Below are 23,533 nucleotides of genomic sequence, written 5' to 3' on the forward strand. Positions count from 1 at the left end.
TTAACATAAACTGTCATTTAGACATTAAGAGAAAATAAAGTATTTTACTCTTCATGACATGGATTGGTACATGATTTTCCATATATAAAACCGATTGTAAACAGTGCACATTTGGCTCTCTTGGAAATGATGAAATAGAGATAATTGGGTGTTGAATGTTGTATGATTGGAAGATTTTAATACATAAGTAATCTAAGTTTAATATTTTTTAGCTATTTGATAGAGTGTGTGTGCATGTGTGTGTGCTTGTGGAGGCTATGAAAAGGGGGCACTGACTGGTGATGCTGACATTGGAGTGCATCTGAGGCTGTTGTAGAAATACGTGGGTTGTTGATTACAACATTGCCGATGATTATAACCCAAGAACAGCTCACCTAAGTAGCCTAGCACCCTAAACTCTCTAACAGGTTCATTAAACATGATCCTGTGATCTGATCCAAAAGAGCCTACTGCACACTAGGAGTAAAACTTGTTTACTACTTTTTTAAAATAGAGAAAATGTTTCCCTTTAGTAAATTCATATGTTTAATAAGTTTATTAACTTTGGTAAATTATAGCAATATCCTACATAGGACATTAGGTAGATATTTTGTCTTATTTCGTTCTGTATTTTTAGTATGCATTTATTGTCTATGGAAAAAAATGACTTGTAATCATCTTGGTGGAAGTAGCACATTGTGGTGTAAAGGGTAGCATAAAAAGATCATTAAGGTAGACCAATAAAGCAGTCAAACATCTGGTTCCACTTTAACTCTTGAGAGAGATGGTGCAGTGAATGACTATTACAAATAAGTATACTAAAACAATCCACTATTTCAGTTTTTGTGTCTCCATTATTGTGAATAATTGAGAGATTTATCTACTTTGGCTACAACTCAATCAGAACAAAAGAGAGAATAAATAAATGTGAGGAGGATGCTGAATCTCCTTTCCAGTTGTTTTAGGATTTGTATTTGTATTGCAGCTCATCAGTTCCTTAGTATTTGTTCAGCCAAGCTTCTTTTGAGTCTTAGTGTTTGGGAACATTGCTTTCAAGAATTTTTTAGAAGGGTTAGTTCATTATAACTTAGACTAGGGTCATTAGCAATTTGTCCAAAGAAAAATATGGAAAGGGGATAGAGGAATTCAGATTCTTAAATTTTTTATTATAGAACATACTCCATAAAATCATTTGGACGTTGTAGTGAATGTGCTTTTTCCTAGTTCAGCTGCAGATTTTATTTTTTAATGAGAAATATTGAAAAGGTCTTGTTCTACAGGAAGCAGTGTGGTTCCTCTCTAACATCACCGCAGGAAATCAGCAGCAGGTTCAGGCAGTAATTGATGCCAATCTTGTACCAATGATAATACACCTTTTGGATAAGGTAAGAAAGTCATCTTGTATGTATCTGTGTAAGAGGAAAATAATTATGTGAATATATATTTTTCTGTTTAATTACAACCTATACAATGGCATGAGTAGTACAGTAAAATAGTATTAATATTAAAACTTGAAGCAGTTTTTATATACAGGAAGTAGTTCCTTTTAGAAACGCCGGCCCTTTTTCTATATCATTCTTTTATCAAAATTACCATAGGGCTTCCCTGGTGGCGCAGTGGTTGAGAATCCGCCTGCCAATGCAGGGGATACGGGTTCGTGCCCCGGTCCGGGAGGATCCCACATGCCGCGGAGCGGCTGGACCTGTGAGCCATGGCCGCTGGGCCTGCACGTCCGGAGCCTGTGCTCCGCAACAGGAGAGGCCACAACAGTGAGAGGCCCGCATACTGCAAAAAAAAAAAAAAAAAAATTACCATTATCCTGAAGTTTATTAAAAATTCACATTACTACTACTGACTATAAATGCTTACATATCGTACCAAGCACTTTACATATATTACTTTATTTCTTTATTACTGTAACTCTGTGAGGTTAAGAGTTATTCGCATTTGACAGATGAAGAAACTATGGTATAGACAAATAAATTGCCCAAGATCAGACAGCAAGTAAGTGTGCTATTTAATCATACGCCATATCATTGCATGCTTACATTAACGTTTGGGAAAGAGACAGTTTAAAGTGTCCACTCACAGCATGAGGGTTTTTTTCTCAACACTGATCTGTTAATTAAAGAGAGGATATCTTGATCTTCTTTTCTTCCATGTTTCCTACAAACTGGTAGTAGAGGCTAATTTCCTGTAAACTGGTAGATCGGGTTCAATTTTTAGGCAGAAATACTTAATGCGCTAATGATTCACATGAGGAGAAACATTCTATCTGTTTGTCCTACATTTAGTGACATTTAGATTAAGTCAGCTCAGATGTTATCAGCCTGTTCCAGCCAATTATTATAAAGTTATTCATCATTCTTTCACATAATGGTTTTTCGGCAGTCATGATGATCATTACCTAGATCACTTACTATACTAGGAACTGCAAAATGATGACTTTGTAATTCTGCCATTCTTTATGTATTAGCCATGATTCTTCAATAAAGAAGAAAAAAGAGCTTCTCCCTATCAACTGTTGGTTTACTCTAAAATATATTTCATATAGGAAAGGCAAGACAAATGTTTGATTCTTGCTCATTATCACTCAGTTTTTAGAATGACATGGTTCCCTAATGACCTCAAAAGGAGATGAGTGTAAAGTTTTTAGTGTCATTAAGGAAATTATGGATTTACATATGTGCATATTTTTTATATAAGTTTTAGTCCTTTGTAGTTATTCTTTCTGACATTCAGGTTGTCCCTGACCAATGGGAACCTCTTAAATTTGGTGCCTGTGTCTTTTTTACATCACTGCAGTAGTTTTTGAGAGCTTCCTACCTTTTGGATGTGATATGATTCCCAGGCTTACCTTGTATATTTTCTGATCTACGCCTGGAATTAACTATTTTCCAGGGTGTCCTGGTTCCTTTTTGTAGCAAATGGTATTTAAAGATCATAGTTCAGGTACTAAGGATGATCATTGCTACAGGTTGTCGTGGTATCTAGGCTTGATGAACAAAATAGGTGATAAATTTTTTTTAAAGAAAGTGAAAAATATGCATATTGTAATTTTATGAACATGAGATTCATAAAAAACAAATCATGAATGAAAGGAAGCTATCAGATATTACTGGGTATTTAAGGTAGCAGTGTTTTTATTTTTACTTCTTCGATTTTATATTTTTATCTCTTACACTGGAAATCTTCCAAAAACATGAACATAATTACTTGAGTTATATATAGAGATATATAATATAAAATCTATCAAAATAACAAGACTACATTGACACTAACAACATGATTACTCCACTTTTGAGATTTCCTTGAGGACTTTTTTGTCTTTAGGATGTATTCCATCAATGATGTACTTAAAAATAATGTCACTTGAAATAATTCCTGTATGTGTGGTTAACATACACAACTTGATATACAGTTAGGTTATTTCTGTTTGTTTTTTATTTGGGGGAATTACTTTAGGTTTTGTTTTTTATTTTTATTTTTTTATTTTTGGCCACACTGTGTGGCTTGTGGGATCTTAGTTCGCCAACCCAGGATAGAACCTGGGCCCTCAGCAGTGAGAGCATGGAGTCCTAACCACTGGACCACCAGGGAATTCCCTTGTTTTTTATTTTGTTGTGGTTATATGAAGCATTTATAGTTTCCAAGTAAAAAATATGTACTTTGTTTTCAAGGTATATACACAGATGTCTAACTTCTGTTTCTGTCCATTTCTCCCTGTTCTTTCCCTTCCTTTACAGATTATCATTTTTTATTAGTTTTTGGTTTATTCATCTATTGTTTATACTTTAAATATAAGGAAATGCCTATGTAAAGTTTTTTCCATGTTTTTTGCCATGTTGTATTTAGGATTACTGGATCTACAAATAGACATATATGTAAATTTGCTATATAATGCCCATCCACCTCTAGAAAGATTGTCCCTTTTTACACTCCTACCAGTCTCACCAACACATATTTGGGATTTCTCAATCTGATAAATAAGAGTAGATAACCCACTGCAGTTTTTCTTTTTTTGAAGTATAATTGATTTACAGTGTTGTGTTAATCCGCTGTAGTTTTAATTTTCATTCTTATTTACATATTTATTTCTTAATATATCCTAAGCATTTTTCCAAGTTGCTAGTCATCTTAACATTAGTGGCTGGTTATTATTTTATTCTTTAGATTTGCTATAATTAGTTATTCCTCTATTGTTTAAGTTACTTTTACTTTCTGACTCTTATGTGCTACTAAGACATTATATGGAAAGATACGTAATATTATTTTGTTTTGAATTATTTGCTTGGTGAATTCTGAAAGGTGAGATTACTAAATCATATATATGACTTTTTAAATGATTTTTAAATTTATTTTATCAATTTATATTTGAAAGACAATATATGAGGGTAATGTCTTTGTGACAGTCTCATTAATGGTGGGTATTTTCATTTTTAAAACTTCATGTGTTTAAAAGGATACCTTACCCTTGACATTTCTTTGATTAAAGTACAATTGTACGTTTCCTTTTTTTTTTGACTGATTTTATTTTATTTTATCATTGACTTCATTTAATCTGATATTACTGAACAGCAATATCAAGTCAATTTGTTGCCGGGAAAGTTCACAAAAAGGAATCTCCATTTGTTTAGGGTAATTTGAGTTCAAAGCCTTATCTTTATTATATGAATATAGAAAGGCTAGAAGAAAACCTAGGGGAATAAGCAGTTGAAAAATCATTTCAGAAAACACCTTTTCCAGTTTACCCTATATTGCAATTTGTATCCTTTGCTTTTACAGGGAGATTTTGGCACTCAGAAAGAAGCTGCATGGGCCATAAGTAACTTAACAATTAGCGGAAGGAAAGATCAAGTAAGTTCAGCTCTTATTTATTTCTCAAAACTGATAAAATAACAGTACCAATAATTCTAAGATTTAGATTTTAGTAAATCATAATTTAACATAATAGCAAGATAACAGGCATTCTGTGATATATAAAAGTGTCACCTTGACTTCCTTTAGTTATATTTCGTAGATGTGAAGTGTTTTCTTTCCAGCTTTTTGGCCTACAAGAATTTTCTAATCCGTGGTAAGATGAAGCACTTACGGTCAGGGTTGTTCTTTTTGTTTTTTAACAGTGTTAAGAAAAAAACAAGACTTTTTAGGTTAATAGGGCAGAATGAAACTGCCTCACAGATTCTCCTTACAAATGAACAACAACAAAAATTATCTGGCAGCAAACCAAACAAGGAACTAAACTCAACCAAAAAGCTGGGACTAAGAACTAGGGTGAACAATGTGAGGTGCCATGGGCATAAAATATTAAGAGACACTTACTCTCATAGTTGTGCAGGTGACAAAGCTTAACATTATGCCAACTGGTGAAAGAAAATGAGTTTTAAAGGTCCCAGATATGGGGGACTTCCCTGGTGGTCCAGTGGTAAAGAATCCTCCTTACAATGCAGGGGACGTGGGTTCGATGCACTACAGCTACACGATGTAGTTGCACTACAACTACTGAGCTGATGGACCTCATTAGAGAGCCTGCTGCAAACTCTGAGCCTGCACGCTCTGGAACCCGCGCGCCACAACTAGAGAAGAGAAAACCCACATACCGCAGCTAAGACCCGTGCAGCCAAAACTAAATTAAAAAAAAAAAAAAGTCCCAGATATGTTTCACAGACAAGTAAAAAAGGATGAATTTGGAGCTGATAATTGTCACAAATAAGCTATAGACTGGTGGTGACCAGTGAATCCACTCAAATATGAATACAGAGTAGAATATAAATGTAATACATGGAAATAACTAAATAAAAAATGATAGAAGAATATTTTGCAGTTTTTATGGAACCAATAGAATAGCAAATTGAGAGGTGGCCAGGTATATATGAGTGCTAAATGTTATAGCAAAGAGAGGATGCTCTCAAATTGAACAATTATAGTTTAAAAAAATAATCATCCAGCCTCTTAACTGATTTCATAATTTCTTAATGTTAGAAAGGATCTCTGAAGGAAGTACTCCTTATGGCAAAGAAATGTCATATGAAGTTGAGTGATTCCTTCATTTTCCCTTTAGTTTTTTTTTCTAAGTTCATGAAAAATAAACATACAACATTAAAAAGAAAAAAAGGTTAGATTAATGTAGTCTAACTTAACGTGTGAGAGGTGAGGTCATATTTCCATATTCAAGATTTTAAAGTCAAAATTATTCCAGTGAGGACTTCCCTGGTGGTGCTGTGGTTAAGAATCCACCTGCCAATGCAGGGGACATGGATTCAAGCCCTGGTCCGGGAAGATCCCACATAACACGGAGCAGCTAAGCCCGTGTGCCACAACTACTGAGCCTGTGCTCTAGAGCCCGTGAGCCACAACTACCGAGCCCGGGTGCTACAACTATTGAAGCCCGCGTACCTCGAGCCCGTGCTCCACAACGAGAGAAGCCCACGCACTGCAACTAGAGAAAGCCTGCACGCAGCAACGAAGACCCAATGCAGCTAGATAGATAGATAGTAACGAAAATTTTTTAAAAAAATTATTCCTGTGAGATAATAGGGTGCACGAATGAAGTTCACTTAACACCTATCATATCATGGTATTTTCATTCTTCAGGTGGCCTACCTAATCCAACAAAATGTTATCCCACCTTTTTGCAATTTGCTGACTGTAAAAGATGCACAGGTTGTGCAAGTAGTACTCGATGGACTAAGTAATATATTAAAAATGGCTGAAGATGAGGCAGAAACCATAGCCAATCTTATAGAAGAATGTGGAGGTAAGTTTATTATAAGCTGTTGATATTATTCCACATTTTAATATTCTTTTTGTAACTACTTTTCTAACTAATACAGCACTTCTGTATTTTTCTGTCTTAGATAATCAAGTAACAGAATAAAGTAAATACTGTATTCTATATGTACAGTCCTGCTCAGCTTCTTGCATATGCTTAGGTAACTGAATTGTTGCCATATATTGAACAGGCACTGTGCTAAGGTATTGGGAAGACAGTGGTAAACAAGACACAGTCCTTGCCCTCAAGGCATGTAGTCTAGTCATGGAGATAAATATGAACTGATTTAATGTGCTAATTACCCTAATAGAAATGTACAACAAAAGGAAATACCCTAATCCATCCTGGAAGAAGCAGGAAGTGACACCTGAGCTGGATTTTGAGAGATGAATAAGGATTAATAAAGTAAAAAGGGATGAAAGGTGTTCCAGGCAGAAATAACACCATGAGCAAAGTCTGAGGTGAGAAATAGCATTCAGCTAATTATAAGTAGTTTAGTGTTGCTGAATCACAAAATATGAGGTAGAAACTGCCAAAAGATAAGGCTGCAGACTTAGCCATTGACCAGGCCCCTACAGTCTTAGAAGCTTTGTAGCACAGCAGATACTTTAGGGCAGTGGTTCCCAAATCTGGCAGTGTACCAGAGCCACCAGGAAGGTAAACAACATGTCTTAGCTTTCAACCCTTAGGATTAACATGTAGACAGAACATGGAAGTCTCAGATATGGCTGTGGAATAACATGTAAATGTTATCAACCTGGATAAGCATAAAAGTAAAGATCTTTCTGATCGAAGTTGAGAAGTAAATGAAAGGAGGGGAGAGGTAACTAAGAGTAGGAGAACCAGTATCTTCAGCTTTCTTAGTAGAGTTCAGAGGCTTGAAAATTAATAAGAAGTAAGTATTTTTAAAGTTACTAAAGTGACAAATGGAACAACAACAAAAAATGCATAACTATCAAGTTGGGAACAGGACATGGAGAATACTGTTAGGGAAATAATTAGGAAGGGAGTACCAGAAAAATTAAAAGCAGGAATTGTTAAAAATTTTTCCTACTTGTATGTGTTTTTCTTTTACCATATAAACATTTTCATTATTAAAAATTTATTTTTATATATTAAAATAAAAATATAGACCATGAGCATTGCCTACTTCACTGGAGGCGAGCCCTAGGAATATGTATCTTATAAACTTCCCAAAGGATTCTGCTGTAGGGTATGACAAGCCATTGGAAGATTTTACCTAGTGAATTGATGTGTTTAAATGGAGCCATGGATATGAGGGGAATGGAACCATTAGAGACAAGCAGGAAACCACCTAGGTGGTTTCTATATATTGTGGTGAGGCCACAATAAATGAAGGCAGTGATAATAGAGAAAAAGGGGAGATGACAAGATTCAAGAAATGGATAGACTTTAAGGTTTTTGAGATTTGATTATAGAGTATTGAGGGTAAGGGGAACTTATTAGTCTGTCTCTCAGATTTCAAACTGTTGTTGATTATCACCAGTAAGAATATGGTATAATAAACTGTAAATGAAGAATGGCAAATAACAAATTGTGTTTGGATAGTTTGAGTTTTAGGTACCTGTGAAATATCCTTGTGGAATTATCATACATGTTTAAGATTTTCAACATCTGAAGCTCAGAAAAGAAATGAAGCCATAGATTTATAAGTCCTCAGCCTATATGTAGTAGTTAAACTTTTTCATGGAAGGGCCTCATAAAGAGAGTGTGAAAAGTGAGAAACATACCCATAACAACTTCCTCCACTTAAAGAATAGATAAAGGAAGAACACTCATGAAAGGGCAATTTCACTTTAATTCAGAGGCCTTAAAATTAATTATTACTCCTATAAAGCAAAACAGTGTCCAGTTTGCATATCAATAGGTTAAGTTTATATATTCTGCCTATGATTTAATAAATTTATTAATATTTACAGGGAAAATTCCCTTTTCCCCTGAAATACTGTGGTTGATCTTGATCATTTTTCATTATACTTTAATAGCTGTCTTAACATTCATATTTATTAATCACGAGTACTTAAAAGTTTTTTCCTAAGTGCTCACTAGAAAAACTTGGCAGATGCTACAAAGTAGAAGGAATTTGCTTTTAACTTTTTTTTTCCCTTGCATCTTTGGGGATGTGTGTGTGTTTGTTTGTTTTTGGCCATGCCACATGGCTTGTGGGATCTCAGTTCCCTGACCAGGGATTGAATCCGGGCCACACAGCAGTGAAAGCCCAGAGTCCTAACCACCTGGCCACCAGGGATCTCCCAGCTTTAACTTTTAACAAAGCAATTTTACATGTTATTACTCTTTATAAACACTGATGTGTATAGTTATTCTGCTGAGTAGATAGATGTCCCATTGCTTATGTTTATATGTAGTTAGACACTCAGATAATTTTTTAAGATAAATATGCTATATCTTTGTGCATAAAACCTTTTTATTTATAAGATTCACCTTTAGAATAGATTCCTCAAAATTGGATTTTGTGTTCCCAAGATTATTGTAACTTTTTTGTCACTGCTTTTTAAATATTACCATTATTTCACTTCATAAAATTTCTTACAGGACTGGAGAAAATTGAACAACTTCAAAATCATGAAAATGAAGACATCTACAAATTGGCCTATGAGATCATTGATCAGTTCTTCTCTTCAGATGATGTATTTAATAATTTTATAATTTTCTTAGTTTTATGTATAAACATAAGTCTGGATGAAATGTAAGCTAGGACGTATATGTATGTATTTTGGGGGAATGGAATTGAAATAGGTATATGACAGTAATGTTACTTATTTCAGAAGTATAAATATTTCAGTATTTTAAAGTCCTTCAAGGTATTAAAAAGTAGTACTAGCTCTAATGGCAAAAAAAAAAAAAAGTATAAGAATTTTTTGACAGTGAATAAATCAGGCTTTATTTTACCTTGATGTCTTTATAAACAAAACAGTGAAGCCTAGTATATCCTATAATAAATCCATTATGACAATAATTAATCTGTATTTGAATATATTGTCACTGTTATTTTTAGTTGGTGACCAAAAACTAATACAAAGATAGATAGATAAAATGAAAAAAATTATCAAGAAATATAAGTATTTCTTATAATAATATATATATTACTATATAATGTAAGGTATAGTCCAGAAGAGTATCTTCAGATTGTCAGTATATGGTAGTTGAAATTAAAGAATTATTTTTAGTATCACCTCTTTGGGAAAGTTTAATCTAAAATTAAAGCAGTTGTTTCTTAGGAAATTATAGTGATTATAGATAGGACCACCAGTGGATCTCTTGAATGATTTTCTCCACTTTCAAAAAACAAAAAAATGGAATGTTATTAAATATTTTGTTAAGCATGCATGATTTGAACATTAACTTGACAAGGACAGTACTAAAGAAGAATTACAGATTATCAAGCTAAGTCCTATCTAGAATATATTACTAGTTGAAAAGCATACTGTTTTAAAGGTAGTTTTTGTTACATGTCTTAAAAGTTGGATTTTTAGAAGTCCTAATTGATAATTAGGTATACATAAAGCCTTATGATTTCTGGTACTTTAACGTGCAGGTCTTGTCTACTCTGTTGCATCATGAAAAGAATAATAAAGATGATGTGCCTATTTATAGGAACTACACTATAGGTGCATAATTTTGTGGTATTTCAACATTTAGATATAAAGCATATAGAAAGAATATTATACATTTTTAGCAGAGCTATTATTTTACTACTTTAAGCTCAAAAGTCATTTGTCTCTAATTGCTATTAAAAGATAAACCAAAGAATACACTTACTCTCCAAAAGTGGTAGCATTACAGTGAGTATACTCTGAGATGTAGGACCATCTCCAATGTATTACTTCTCTTTCATTATTTCAGAAGATATACGTTTTGCGTATTCTCTTAAGTTTCCTCTTTTTGGCATCCCTTAAGAAAAAGCCTGTATAAAGTGTTTCAGGTTTCTAAAGGGCTGGTAGGACAGTGTTGGCACCCATCATCTCCCATACTTTTTTTTTTTTAATTAATTTATTTATTTTTGGCTGTGTTGGGTCTTTGTCGTAGTGTGCGGGCTTCTCATTGTGGTGGCTTCTCTTTTTTTTTTTTTTTTTTTTGCGGTATGTGGGCCTCTCAGTTGTGGCCTCTCCCGTTGCGGAGCACAGGCTCCGGACGCGCAGGCTCAGCGGCCATGGCTCACGGGCCCAGCTGCTCCGCAGCATGTGGGATCTTACCAGACCGGGGCACAAACCCACGTCCCCTGTATCGGCAGGCAGGCTCTCAACCACTGCACCACCAGGGAAGCCCCGCGGTGGCTTCTCTTGTTGCGGAGCATGGGCTTTAGAGCTCAGGCTCAGTAGTTGTGGTACGCGGGCTCTAGAGCGCAGGCTCAGTAGTTGTGGCGCATGGGCTTAGTTGCTCTGCGGTGTGTGGGATCTTCCAGGACCAGGGCTCGAACCCATGTCCCCTGCATTGGCAGGCGGATTCTTAGCCACTGCGTCACCAGGGAAGCCCTCCCATACTTTTGAAATGGAAATAGTACTACAATGCTATTTTTTTAAAACTAATTATCACCTTCTTTTTCCTTTTTTCTCTTAGATTGATGAAGATCCTAGCCTTGTTCCAGAGGCAATACAAGGTGGAACATTTGGTTTCAATTCATCTGCCAATGTACCAACAGAAGGGTTCCAGTTTTAGAAAGATGTTGTGGAAGTTAGGTACAATGCAGCACTGAGATATATATATATACACATATATATAAAAAGGTTTGATCCATCAAGCTTGGCTCATGGGATCTGCTGCTGCATTAAATCGGGAAAGAAAATGTGAAGATTTCATTTGGAATCACAGAAAATGCCCAAATGAGGTCAAGATGGCGAGTGGGTGCGAGTGAGAATGAGTGGCAAAATGTAATGAAAACTTTACATGAATGCTTATTTAGGTTGTTCTGAGTAAAAGGGCTACAGGTCACAGATCTTCAGTGCCTGAGGAGGAACATTGACATTATACCAGCTGAGGGGAAAGTGCAGTAATGTCATCTTCAAGCCTTGTAAGCATAAAAGAGAATAGGATGCCCATATAAGTCAAAGGAAAATGAGCCCAGGCCTTGCTATGAAGCAGTGTGTGAATGGACAATGTTGAATGAATGCCTGGCTCAGTGATAGAGAGCCAGGTTCATCTTTGAAATCTAGGGCTCTTCATTCATGAAGCAGACTCCTAGTCCTGGAGTGACTGTGTACGAGAGTATGGTTGTGGTGCTGTATGTGAACGCATGCAAGCTTGATTTGCCTTCAGGGGGCTGATAACAAACCTAGTAAATCATCAAAGTGAGATCATAAGTGTTACTGTACACTGGACATGAAAACAAAGACCAGTTCAGCAGCAGACATTGGTGTACTCTGCAGCCTGTGTTTTCTATTTCCCTTCTTCCCTTTTCCCACCCCTCCTTTTCCCCCTGCCCCTCTTTTTTTTGTGGGTTTTTTTTTTTTTAGGTTTTTTTTTTGTTTTTTTTTTTTGTTTTTTTTTTGTGGGGTTTTTGTTTTGTTTTTAGTTTTTATTTACTTTACCTAGTATGGCTTTTTAGTTGCTTCTCAAGTCAGAAAACTTTCAGGAAGGTTTCCCTGTGCATTTGCACCAGATGAATGTTTGATGCTATGAAAAGCTTTCCATATCATCAAAACTAATTTGTGTAGATTTTTGCATGAAAAAAAAATCATAAATTTCCCTCAAAATAGACTGTGTTGCAGTACACAAGTTACCATAATAGTATAAAACAGTAAAATGTGCTTTAAAAAGCCATCCTTTTCATTTTCAGAGATAACATAAAGATCTTTGCATGAGGTAAATCTACAGCCTAGTTAATTTTTAGATTTTGTTGAGTCCTGTAAAGAAGAAGAAGAAAAAAGTTTCAGTTGTGGTAGAATACCGTGCTGTGTTTAAATGTTACTTGTTTTCAAACTTTGTTTTCTATGAAAATGATATGGAAACTTCTAAAATGGAATTTGGTGCATATGTACTGCTGAATAAAGACCGATGAAGAGGTTTGAGTAGATGTACAAATCAAGTAATGGTTTGAACACCTTTAATAATATGCCTAATCTGTTCAATTGTTTTAGAATCTTTTTATCTTAGATGTAGGCAGCCATGAACAATCTATTTTGAGCCACTTTAGGGAGAAAACTTTGTATTTTTAAAACTTGCATAAAAGTTATGCAAGTGGTTTTTATAAATTGGAATAATACCTCAGTTTTGAGGTTATGCACACTAAATTAAATGTGACATAAATTAATTTGTACAAAAAGAACTCTTTATAAGGTGGCTCATTGTAGGAAATCCTGTGCCTTCCCCTTTGAGCACAAGTGTTGCATGAACAACAGTTTGCTATAAGAAACATACCAGATTAGCCACCATTAGCATCTATATCTACTTTGTGTTTAAAAATCAACTGGTAATTCTGAAACACTGTAGAATGGATAAAAATTATTTTGTGATCATAACTCTTTGTTGAACTAGAGTATTTTTGCAGCATTCCTTGTCATCAGAAACATGGTTAAAGTTTAAAACTAGAAGCAGCAGAAAACTAGCTTGTAAAATTTATCCAAGTAGATTGCAGGCTAGGCTGTCTTGGGGAAATAAACATTAAAACTCAAAGCAATGTTTTACATGGGGCGTGTGGTGTGCTGTGTGGATTTTTTCATGTATTAGTGTAAAGTTAGAGTAACTCAGTGGCTTATGTTTGCTTGTCTTTCATAAGCTTTTGATATAGACCCAATATTACAGAAGAAATTTCTTAAATTACTTAATTTCAGTATAGACGTATTAATATTCTAACTGACTGAATTTGTTCAGGTGACACCATCTTTGCTTCTACTTTCTCCCTGTCCAAACCAAGATTTTGACCTTCCTTCACCCCTCCAGCAAAATGGACTGAGAGAGACAACTTGAGCTATATTTTAAGTATTTCTGTAACTACAACATATGGTTCCAAATAGACTGCATACAAAGCATGGTTTTTACAACTGGCTTAAGTTACCAGAAGGTGAACATAATAGTACTTTGCATAATTCATGTTTCTTAGTAAACAAAAACCTGGTTCAAAGTAAGCCAATGAGGTTGTAATAGGCCAAATGATTTTATAGAATAATTTTCTTACAGATACAGGACTCATGGCAGCTTGCTTATTCAAGGCCTGCAGGAGAATCTGATCTCAGAGAAGGCCCTAAGCTCTCTTTTAAAGGGCTCGCCTGATTAAATCAGGCCCACCCATTATAATCTCCCTTTTTTTTTTTTTTTTTTTTTTTTTTTTTTGAGGTACGCGGGCCTCTCACGGAGCACAGTCTCTGGATGCACAGGCTCAGCGGCCATGGCTCACAGGCCCAGCCGCTCCGCGGCATGTGGGATCTTCCCGGACCGGGGCATGAACCCGTGTCCCCTGCATCGGCAGGCGGACTCTCAACCACTGCGCCACCAGGGAAGCCCTATAATCTCCCTTTTGATTGACCCAAAGCCAAACTGATTAGTACCTTAATTATACCTGCAACATCCCTTCCTCTTTGCCTTATACCATAGCCTAATCACAGAATGATATCCATCATATTCACGTATCCTGCCAACACTTGAGTAAAGGGGATTATAAATGGTATGTACACCAGGGAATCTTGAGAGCCACCTTAGAGTTCCTATACCACAAAGAAATACTAGTATTTAGAGCTGGAGCAGTTTAGAAGTGATCACCTAATATATTGCAAACTTATTTTTAGATGAAGGTTACCTGTGAGAATCTAATGAAAACTTTGGACCAGCTTCCTTCCAAAATGCATATACATACAGTTTTAGGGGTTCTGTGGGAGTCTGAATTTCAGAATATGAATGAACTGTCCCAGTCCCCCGCTTCAGATGATAGGGTTGTGAAGAAGTGACTTGATCAAGGCCAGGCAGCTACTAAGGGCTAGAGAAGACCCAGATTGTACCTCCCATACCATTGGAAGCTATGCTTTCAGTTACTGTTCTGAAACGGAGTTCATTTAAATTTGTGAGCCAATGCAAAAAAATGTTTATGCAGGTTTTCATATCTGTATTTTGAGGAATGGCTAACACTAATTCTTATAGAAGCTTGTCTGTGAGTTTTGAAATTACAGTTGACCCTTGAACAGTATGGACTTTGCAGGCCCACTTAAATGCCAATTTTTTTTTCACTAAATACATACTACAGGGTCAACTACTTTAAATCATCTTTAGATTACTTGTGATACCTAATACAGTGTAAATGCCATGTAAATAATTGTTAAGTACAATGTAAGTGCTGTGTAGCTAGTCCCTTGAACAAAGCTGGGGTTAGGGGTGCCGGCCCTCTGCACAGTCAAAAATCGAAAATCCTCATATCTGGTTCCACATCCAAGGATTCAACCAGCCACAGATCATGTAGTACTGTAGTGCATATTTAGTGAAAAAAGTCCATGTATAAGTGAACCCAGGCAGTTCAAACCCATATTGTTCAAGGGTCCACTGTATTTGATTTCTTTGAGTTTCCAAAAATTGATCTTTCAATATGGATATTAAGAAGGTGAACTACAAACAGGCCAATTTAGCTTGAATCAAAAAAGTTACCAGTTAGGGTTTCCCTGGTGGCGCAGTGGTTGGGAGTCCGCCTGCTGATGCAGGGGACACGGGTTCGTGCCCCGGTCCAGGAGGATTCCACATGCAGCGGAGCGGCTGGGCCCGTGAGCCATGGCCGCTGAGCCTGCGCGTCCGGAGCCTGTGCTCCACAACGGGAGAGGCCACAACAGAGGCCCATATACGGCAAAAAAAAAAAGTTACCAGTTAACTCCTGAGGTTTAATGGATTATTTACTTCTTAAACTTGACATTTTAAACATTTAAGGAGAAAATGGTTTTTCTTTTTAACAAGCACATTAATGAAGTGTATACTCTTTAAAAATATAATGAAATTATGCACATATGCCTATAAGTAAAATCAAAGTGCACATTTATAGTCTTATTGTAATGAGTTAATTCCTAAGTTGAAGATGAAAAAAATGAAGACTTGTAAAGCCTGTATTCAAGTGTGATCAGAAGCAACTGAACTGTAGTGTCACATTGCATATTAACTATCATGTCAGTAGTATACAGGAAGGTAGATTTAATGTTTTTTCTCTTAAGATACAACTAAGCAGTTACATTAATTTTGAATATTCTAAATGCAGGCCCTTTAGGTGACAAATTTGGTTCAGGATGTCCATGCCAGGATGTACTGTTTATAAAATTGACTTGACAGCTGCTACTTGGCGTAAAAGAGCAGCTGAGTGTGGAGGAAAGTAAATACCGCCCTGCAGATTCTGATTTAGCTCTTACCAGAGGCCTGCGCTTCTGTCTTTCTTTTTTTAAATTAATTAATTAATTAATCTTTGGCTGCGTTGGGTCTTTGTTGCTGGGCACAGGCTTTCTCTAGTTGCGGTGAGCGGGGGCTACTCTTAGTTGTGGTGTGTGGGCTTCTCATTGCAGTGGCTTCTCGTTGCAGAGCACGGACTCTAGGCACACGGGCTCAGTAGTTGTGGCATGCGGGCTCAGTAGTTGTGGCACGTGGGCTTCAGTAGTTGTGGCACACGGGCTGAGTAGTTGTGGCACGTGGGCTTCAGTAGTTGTGGCTGCGGGCTCAGTAGTTGTGGCTTGCGGGCTCTAGGGCACAGGCTCAGTAGTTGCGGCGCACGGGCTTAGTTGCTCCGTGGCATGTGGGATCTTCCCAGACCAGGGCTCAAACCTGTGTCCCCTGCATTGGCAGGTGGATTCTTAACCACTGCGCCACCAGGGGAGTTCCTGCACTCCTCTCTTATCACTTACATTTTTGGCCCAATTTCCACCTTCTCTCCACAAGTTTTGCATCTTTGCAGCTCTAAATATGCTTACTCCAGGTTAACTTAGATTTTCCAGACTGTCAGTTCTTCCAGTTTTATTCTTTGTGAAGAAAATTTTTTATAACCTTTTCATTTCTTTCTGTTATTCTTCAAGCATGAATTCTACTTCCATATCATTCATTCAGTGTCCCATCCTCTCTAGTCCTCTGGTTTTTGAGCATTCCGAGCCACCTTTCCCCCATACTTTCTACATGGTTACCTTTTTTACTGATTTCGTAATTGGATACTATAATGCTAATATCCAACACTTGGACTCAGCTTAGGAGGGTATTTCTCTTATCTTAAAAAAAACAAAAACAAAGAAACCCCTGGCGGTCCAGTGGTTAAGACTCCACGCTTCCACTGCAGGGCGCACAGGTTCCGTTCCCAGCCGGAGCACTGAGATCCCACATGACACACAGCCAAGTCATTTTGGCTCATAGTTGTGGGGTTGGGAAGCAATCGACATACCCTTAGTCTCTCCTGCCTTACTGCCGTACTTCTTGTTTCTCAGGGGTTGTCCCCACTGTTCAACTCATTAACGTAAAATTTATCTATTACCTATTATGGGTATTTTCTATCTCCAACCATTTCCCTTTGTACTTGCTAAGTGTGCTCCCTCCATGAACAAATTACATTCTGCCTCAAATCTAGTAGCTCCCGGTGTGATCTACAAGATGCCCAACCTATGTAACCATATAACTGATGCAGAGAAACTGGTTTTTATCTCTTTTTCTCCCCCTTTGAACCTGTTTAAGATGGTTATAGGAAAGCTGTTAAGGAGCTGTGAAGGTACCTAAATAGTTAACTTTGTTCCAGTCTGAGTCAACTAGTGATGTACTGAAAAGTTTGTTTCCCTGTTCTCTCTATCCCCGGCTAACTCTTTATTGCCGTTCTTCCCAGCTGCAGAGAGTAAAGAAAGCTAGAGGTAGCAGATAGGAAGTGTCTTGTTTGGATCCTGATTTCTCAACCACTTTACATACCTTGAACATTCCAGATATCTGTCTCCTTCAGGAAGCCAAATATATCCAGTACCGTCTACTACCCTTGCCATCCCCATTAGCTCTCACTTTGCAGTGTGTGTTTTACACCGATGGTAATTTTTCAGTCTGTAGAGTCTGTTCAGTCGCTGCTCTATCACATCTGCATTTTAGTCTTTCCACTACATTGTAAGCTTCTTAAGGGCCAAAGTCAGCAAATAAACAAAGCTCTGTAAACCCCATGAAAGTGCCATGAGTTCTGTGGACACTCAAAGGTTTGTGATTACAATACAACCTCTCACATGAACTGATAGTAGTGACTATTTCTAAAACTCTTCAATTTGGAATTTTTCAGTTTGCCTCATTGCATCTGAAGTTTAGAATGCTTTCTGTAGGAAGGCATTCATTGCCAGATGAATGCTCATTTCTTTATTTCCTTTTTTCACTTTTGATATTCACCCAATGTCAGATCTGGATATCTGACACAGGATATTGCAATGCATCGTTATGTGTATTTCAAATACCAGCCTTCCATAATATAAAGCAGGGAGTAACCTAATATATAATACTATTGATGCAGTTAATTTTTGAAATGTGTGATTTATTGAAATATCTGTATCATAATAGTGTTTTTACAAAGAAAGTATCCAAACCATAAAGATAAGTGATTACTGTTTTAGTCTATAGTATGAAATTATTAGAATGCTTTTTGGTTATTGATGTTGCAGTGTTCTTTGATTAAAATAATTACATGAGCTTTCTTCTACCAGACTAGTATTATACAAATTTTTAGATGCTAGAAATAATTAGGAACAAGCCCAAGGAACTCCCTCAGTTTTATCTAGTCCTGATCTAAACAGTTCTGATAATCACCATGGTGTTTACTCATTTTTTCCTGTTCAGTGTTGCAGAGGCCTTAAGAGCAAATTCATACAGTGGCCCTTTTGATAGAGTTTCTGGCTTCATATCCTAGCTCTGCCACTTAACTCCTGTGGAACCTTGTAAAGTTACTTGAGGTGCTTCTGGTTCTTCATCTGAAAAATGGAAAATGTAGTAATGCCTACCGAGTGGGTTATTTTGTGGTTTAAATGAGTTAATTCATGTAAAGCACTCAGAATAACCCTATGTAAATAATAAGCACAGCAGCTAGGAGAACTTCCCTTTAACTTTTGCTGGAAATAAAGGCAGAAGCCTTATTTCTTACATTTAACAAATACCTGAGAACCCATGTTGGGCTAGGCATTAAATCAGGAGTTAGAGTATGAAGCCAATTAAAATGTGTACTTGCTCTCAATTTAGTTTACTGAGGGAAAGACAGTCAAATGGATACATTAAAAGCAGTAAGTAGAGTGACAGGTGTACGTGGTACCTTTGGTAAACCCACTGGGGACTGCATCAGAGCATTTGATGCAGCATACAAAAACTTTAGACTTAGTATCTCTAAATTCATTATCTCCAACTTAAGACTTTGTTTGGCTATTCAGACTTTATTTTTTTTTTCAAATTCTAACCCTCTATTTCTCCCTCATTCTTAGTAGATTACCGTTCCTATTTTAGGGGCGGGGAGGTGGCAAAGAGAAACTATATGAGAGAAACTCCCTCAGCTAGCTTCCAGCTTAGAGACTTATATTAGAGGAGATAGATAGCTTTCCTCATAACTAAGGCAGTCCCATTGTCTTCATTCCTATATCCTGCTACTTCTCAGGAATCTCACACTATGAATTATGGCTTTTCTCTCCTTTGTATTCAACTGTTCCCCTTCAGTGTGATCCTTCCCATTAACATTTGAACATGCAACAAATACTTCCCAACATAAAAATGAAAGTGCAGCCCTCCCTCCCGTTCCAGCTCCATCCTCCCCTTACCACCACAGCCAAAGTTCTTTTAAGAAGTTTGCTTCTTCCAGTTGCTCAAGCCTCATTCTCAACCCATTAGTCTCTCATTTGCCCTCATCACTCCATAAAGCCCTTGAAAAATCACCAGTGCCTATATGTCACTAGATTAAATGGGCAATTTTTTGTCTTTATCTTGACTCAGAAAAACTAGACACTTGACCACTCCCTTCTAGATTTTCACAAATTCACATTATTTTTCCTCCTCTGACCATTGCTACCTCCTTCCCTCTCTCTCTCCCCTCCCCCGCCAAACTCCTAGCCAGCATTTTTTCTCCTTTCTAGCACATGCTTTTCCCTGTCATTAAATGTTTAAGGGGTTTAACTCTCAACCCAGGGTTTTCTTCTCACACCAAGCTTCCTTTAATCTATGCAAAGATAGAGTAATCACACTTCAAGGATCAGCTATGACATGCCACTGATTCCCAATTTAGTATCAGCTTTCTCTAAAATCTCCATACTGCTTCCTTGAAATTCCCACGTATATACCTGAAAGGCAACCACAACTCTAGCTTGTCCAACACTAAGCCTATGATCTTCCTCTCCTACCACCAAGCATGTCCTCTTGGATTGTTCCCTATCTCAGTGAGTATCAGCTCCTCTTAGTTCTCCAGAATGGCTCTTGCATCCTTTCACTTATCCCCATTTCTACCTCCTTAGTCCAACCATCATCTCTTTTCTTGAGCCATTGCAAAAGTCTATTAAAATGGTTTCCGTTGGCCACTGTGGCTCCCTTTCAATCTGATCTCTGCATTAAAGCCAAGAGTGATGTTTCTAAAATTCAAATCTGAGTGTGCCAGTGTTGTTACCTAGAACACTTCATATCTTATCACTGCTCTTAGAATAAAAAGCAACATTCTTTTTTCTCTTAAGTTATTGGAAATTTTATTATTTTAAAATATTATTTGTTTGTTTATTTATTTATTTATTTATTTATGGCTGTGTTGGGTCTTCGTTGCTGCACGTGGGCTTTCTCTAGTTGCGGCAAGTGGGGGCTACTCTTCGTTGCAGTGCACGGGCTTCTCATTGCAGTGGCTTCTTGTGGAGCACGGGTTCTAGGTGTGTGGGCTTCAGTAGTTGTGGCACACAGGCTTAGTTGCTCCACGGCATGTGGGATCTTCCTGGACCAGGGCTTGAACCCATGTCCCCTGCATTGGCAGGTGGATTCTTAACCAATGTGCCACACTGGAAGTCCCAGAAATTTTAATCATGTGCAAGAGTAGAGTAAAATAATAAATCCTCATGTACCCGTCAGCCAGTTTCAACCATCATCAACACATAGTCAATCTTTTTTTTTTTTTTTTTCTGCACCGTGCTGCTTGCAGGATCTTAGTTCAACCAGGGATCGAACCCCTGCCCCCTGCAATGGAAGTGTGGAGTCCTAACCACTGGACCACCAGGGAAGTCCCAACACATGGTCAATCTTGTTTCATCTCTGGCCCACCAACTTTTCCTATCTCCCTTGAATTATTTTGAAGCAAATCCTAGGCATTTCATTATGTATCTCTAAAAAATTAAGAACTTCTACTTAACATAACCACAGCAATATCACATCTTTAAAAAATTAACACTTCCTTCATAGTATCTAGTCCATGTTCAAATGTCCTTGACTTAGCCAAAATCATTAACATGGCCACAGCCTTTCATTTTCTGGCCCCTGGCTGTTTCTTTAGCCGTTTTTTTCACGCACACCACTCTCCTCTGTGCTTTGACTCCACTGGCTTTTCAGATCCTCCTTTCATGAGGCCTTTGATTTTGTTTTCTCTGCTAGAATATCCCCTTCCCCCTTTCCTTGTTCATCTCTCAGCTTAAGCATCACTTTCTAAGAGAAACTGGCACTTACTGCCCCACTTAAATTCCTTTATTAAAAGCTCTCATAGAACTCCATTCCATTTGTTTAGCACACCTTGAAGTTCACACTTAAGATTCATACAATACTAGACTATAGCAGGAACCATGTAGCGCATTGCCTGGAACATAGAGCACAAATATTCTTTCTCTCGCTCTCTCTCGCTCTCTCTCTCTCTCTCTCTCTCTCTCTCTCTCTCGGGTCTTAGTTGCGGCGCAGGCTCTGTTGCAGCACTCAGACGTCTCTGTAGTTGCGGTGCGCGGACCCTAGAGTGCGCAGGCTCAGTGGTTGCAGCACATGGATTTAGTTGCCCCGCGGCATGTGGGATCTTAGTTTCCCGACCAGGGATCGAACCAGCGTCCCCTGCATTGGAAGGCAGATTCTTAACCACTGGACCACCAGGGAAGTCCCAAGAGCACAAATATTCTTTAGATGAATGAATAAATGGATTTATGGGAGCAAAGAGGATGGATACTTAATCCAGACTTGGGGAAGAGGAGTTGTCAGGGGAGGCTTCTTGGAGGAAGTAGGGCCCTCCTGACTGACTCAAGAGTTAGTCAGATGAAGTGGGAGGCAAGGGCCTTCCCCAGTGAGCAATGTCAGGGATGGGGAAAACGGAATCATTTTTAGTCTAAAAGTTGACATCAGGGTTGGTGGGAAGGGACCAGAACAAGCAACACATAATATGCTTTATTTAGGAGAGACTTAGGGATTTTAAGTGGGAGTGTCATTGTCAAATTTGAACTTTAAAGTAAATTACTGTGTCAACTTTGTTGAACATGGATTTCAGGAAGATAAGAATAAAGGCAGGAAGACCAATTGGGAAGCTCTTAGAGCAACTGGGCATGAGAAAAGGAGGTACTGAATAGGGCAGTACACAGTAGAAATAGAGAAGAGGGAATGGCCTAAAAAATATTTACAGGTATATCCGTTATCAGTTGTCTTTCAGCTCCAAGTCCACCCTTCTTTGCCCTACTTTATGACGCTGCAGCTGGCTAGTGTTAATGTTTTTCCATTACCAGCTAGCACAATGTTTGGCTTTGTCAATAGAGAGCCCGGGAGTAACACCACAAGACCATTGTGGCAGGATGATGCTTCTGGATGCCAATTGTCCATTTTTATTATTCACCACTAGAGCCCAGAGACCCTAAGGGACCAGTTTGTGATCTGCCTTCTGGCCATGCTCTCTCAACATGGCAGCTGCCTCAGAGCAGCTCCAACAGGCTACTTCCACAGCAATGTATATATGTGTGTATCACACAGGAGATATGATGAAAATATATGTATAGTTGAAATTTTATCCAAAGAATAACTTTATAAGAAGTGTACCAGATTAAGGTAAAGAAAACTTTAAATGCCATTGCAGGAAATCGATGTAATCTCAAACTGTATAAAAGCTCAAAACGCAATGATAAGAAAATAACCCAATTTTAAATGAGGGGACTTCCCTGGTGGTGCAGTGGTTAAGAATCTGCCTGCCAATGCAGGGGACATGGGTTCGAGCCCTGGTCCGGGAAGATGCCACATGCCGCGGAGCACCTAAGCCTGTGGCGCCACAACTACTGAGCCTGTACTCTGGAGCCTGTGACACAACTACTGAGCCCACGTGCCTAGAGCCCCTGCTCCGCAACGTGAGAAGCCACTGCAATGAGACACCCATGCACCACAGTGAAGAGTAGCCCCCTCTCGCCACAACTAGAGAACGCCTGTGCACAGCAACGAAGACCCAATGCAGCCAAAAATAAATAAATTTTAAAAAAAAGAAAAATTTGCACAGACATTTCATGAAAAGTGATATGTGTTTTTTGGGGTTTTTTTTAAACATCTTTATGGAGTATAATTGCTTTACAATGGTGTGTTAGTTTCTGCTTTATAACAAAGTGAATCAGCTATACATATACATATATCCCCATATCTACTCCCTATCCCACCCCTCTAGGTGGTCACAAAGCACTGAGCTGATCTCCCTGTGCTATGCGGCTGCTTCCCACTAGCCATCTATTTTACATTTGGTAGCGTATATATAAGTCCATGCCACTCTCTCACTTCATCCCAGTTTACCCTTCCCCCTCCCCATGTCCTCAAGTCTGTTCTCTACGTCTGCGTCTTTATTCCTGTCCTGCCCCTAGGTTCTTCAGAACTTTTTTTTTTTTTTTTAGATTCCATATATAT

At 37.8% G+C, this 23,533-nt stretch overlaps 1 protein-coding gene across 1 annotated transcript in view; it reads left to right on the forward strand.

Annotated features, from left to right (window-relative positions):
- Positions 1–13,420, forward strand: part of KPNA4 (karyopherin subunit alpha 4) — a 58,367-nt gene extending 44,947 nt beyond the window's left edge. Inside the window, exons 13-17 of the mRNA XM_082625299.1 lie at positions 1,260–1,364; positions 4,765–4,836; positions 6,574–6,736; positions 9,326–9,420; positions 11,351–13,420. Coding sequence (XP_082481425.1) covers positions 1,260–1,364; positions 4,765–4,836; positions 6,574–6,736; positions 9,326–9,420; positions 11,351–11,449 — 534 coding nt within the window. The 3' untranslated portion in view covers positions 11,450–13,420. The remainder of the gene's footprint in view (positions 1–1,259; positions 1,365–4,764; positions 4,837–6,573; positions 6,737–9,325; positions 9,421–11,350) is intronic.
- The last annotated feature ends 10,113 nt before the right edge of the window (positions 13,421–23,533 follow it).

The sequence above is a fragment of the Mesoplodon mirus genome (genome assembly GCF_964341445.2).
Source record: "Mesoplodon mirus genome assembly, chromosome: 6".
Lineage (NCBI taxonomy): Eukaryota > Metazoa > Chordata > Mammalia > Artiodactyla > Ziphiidae > Mesoplodon > Mesoplodon mirus.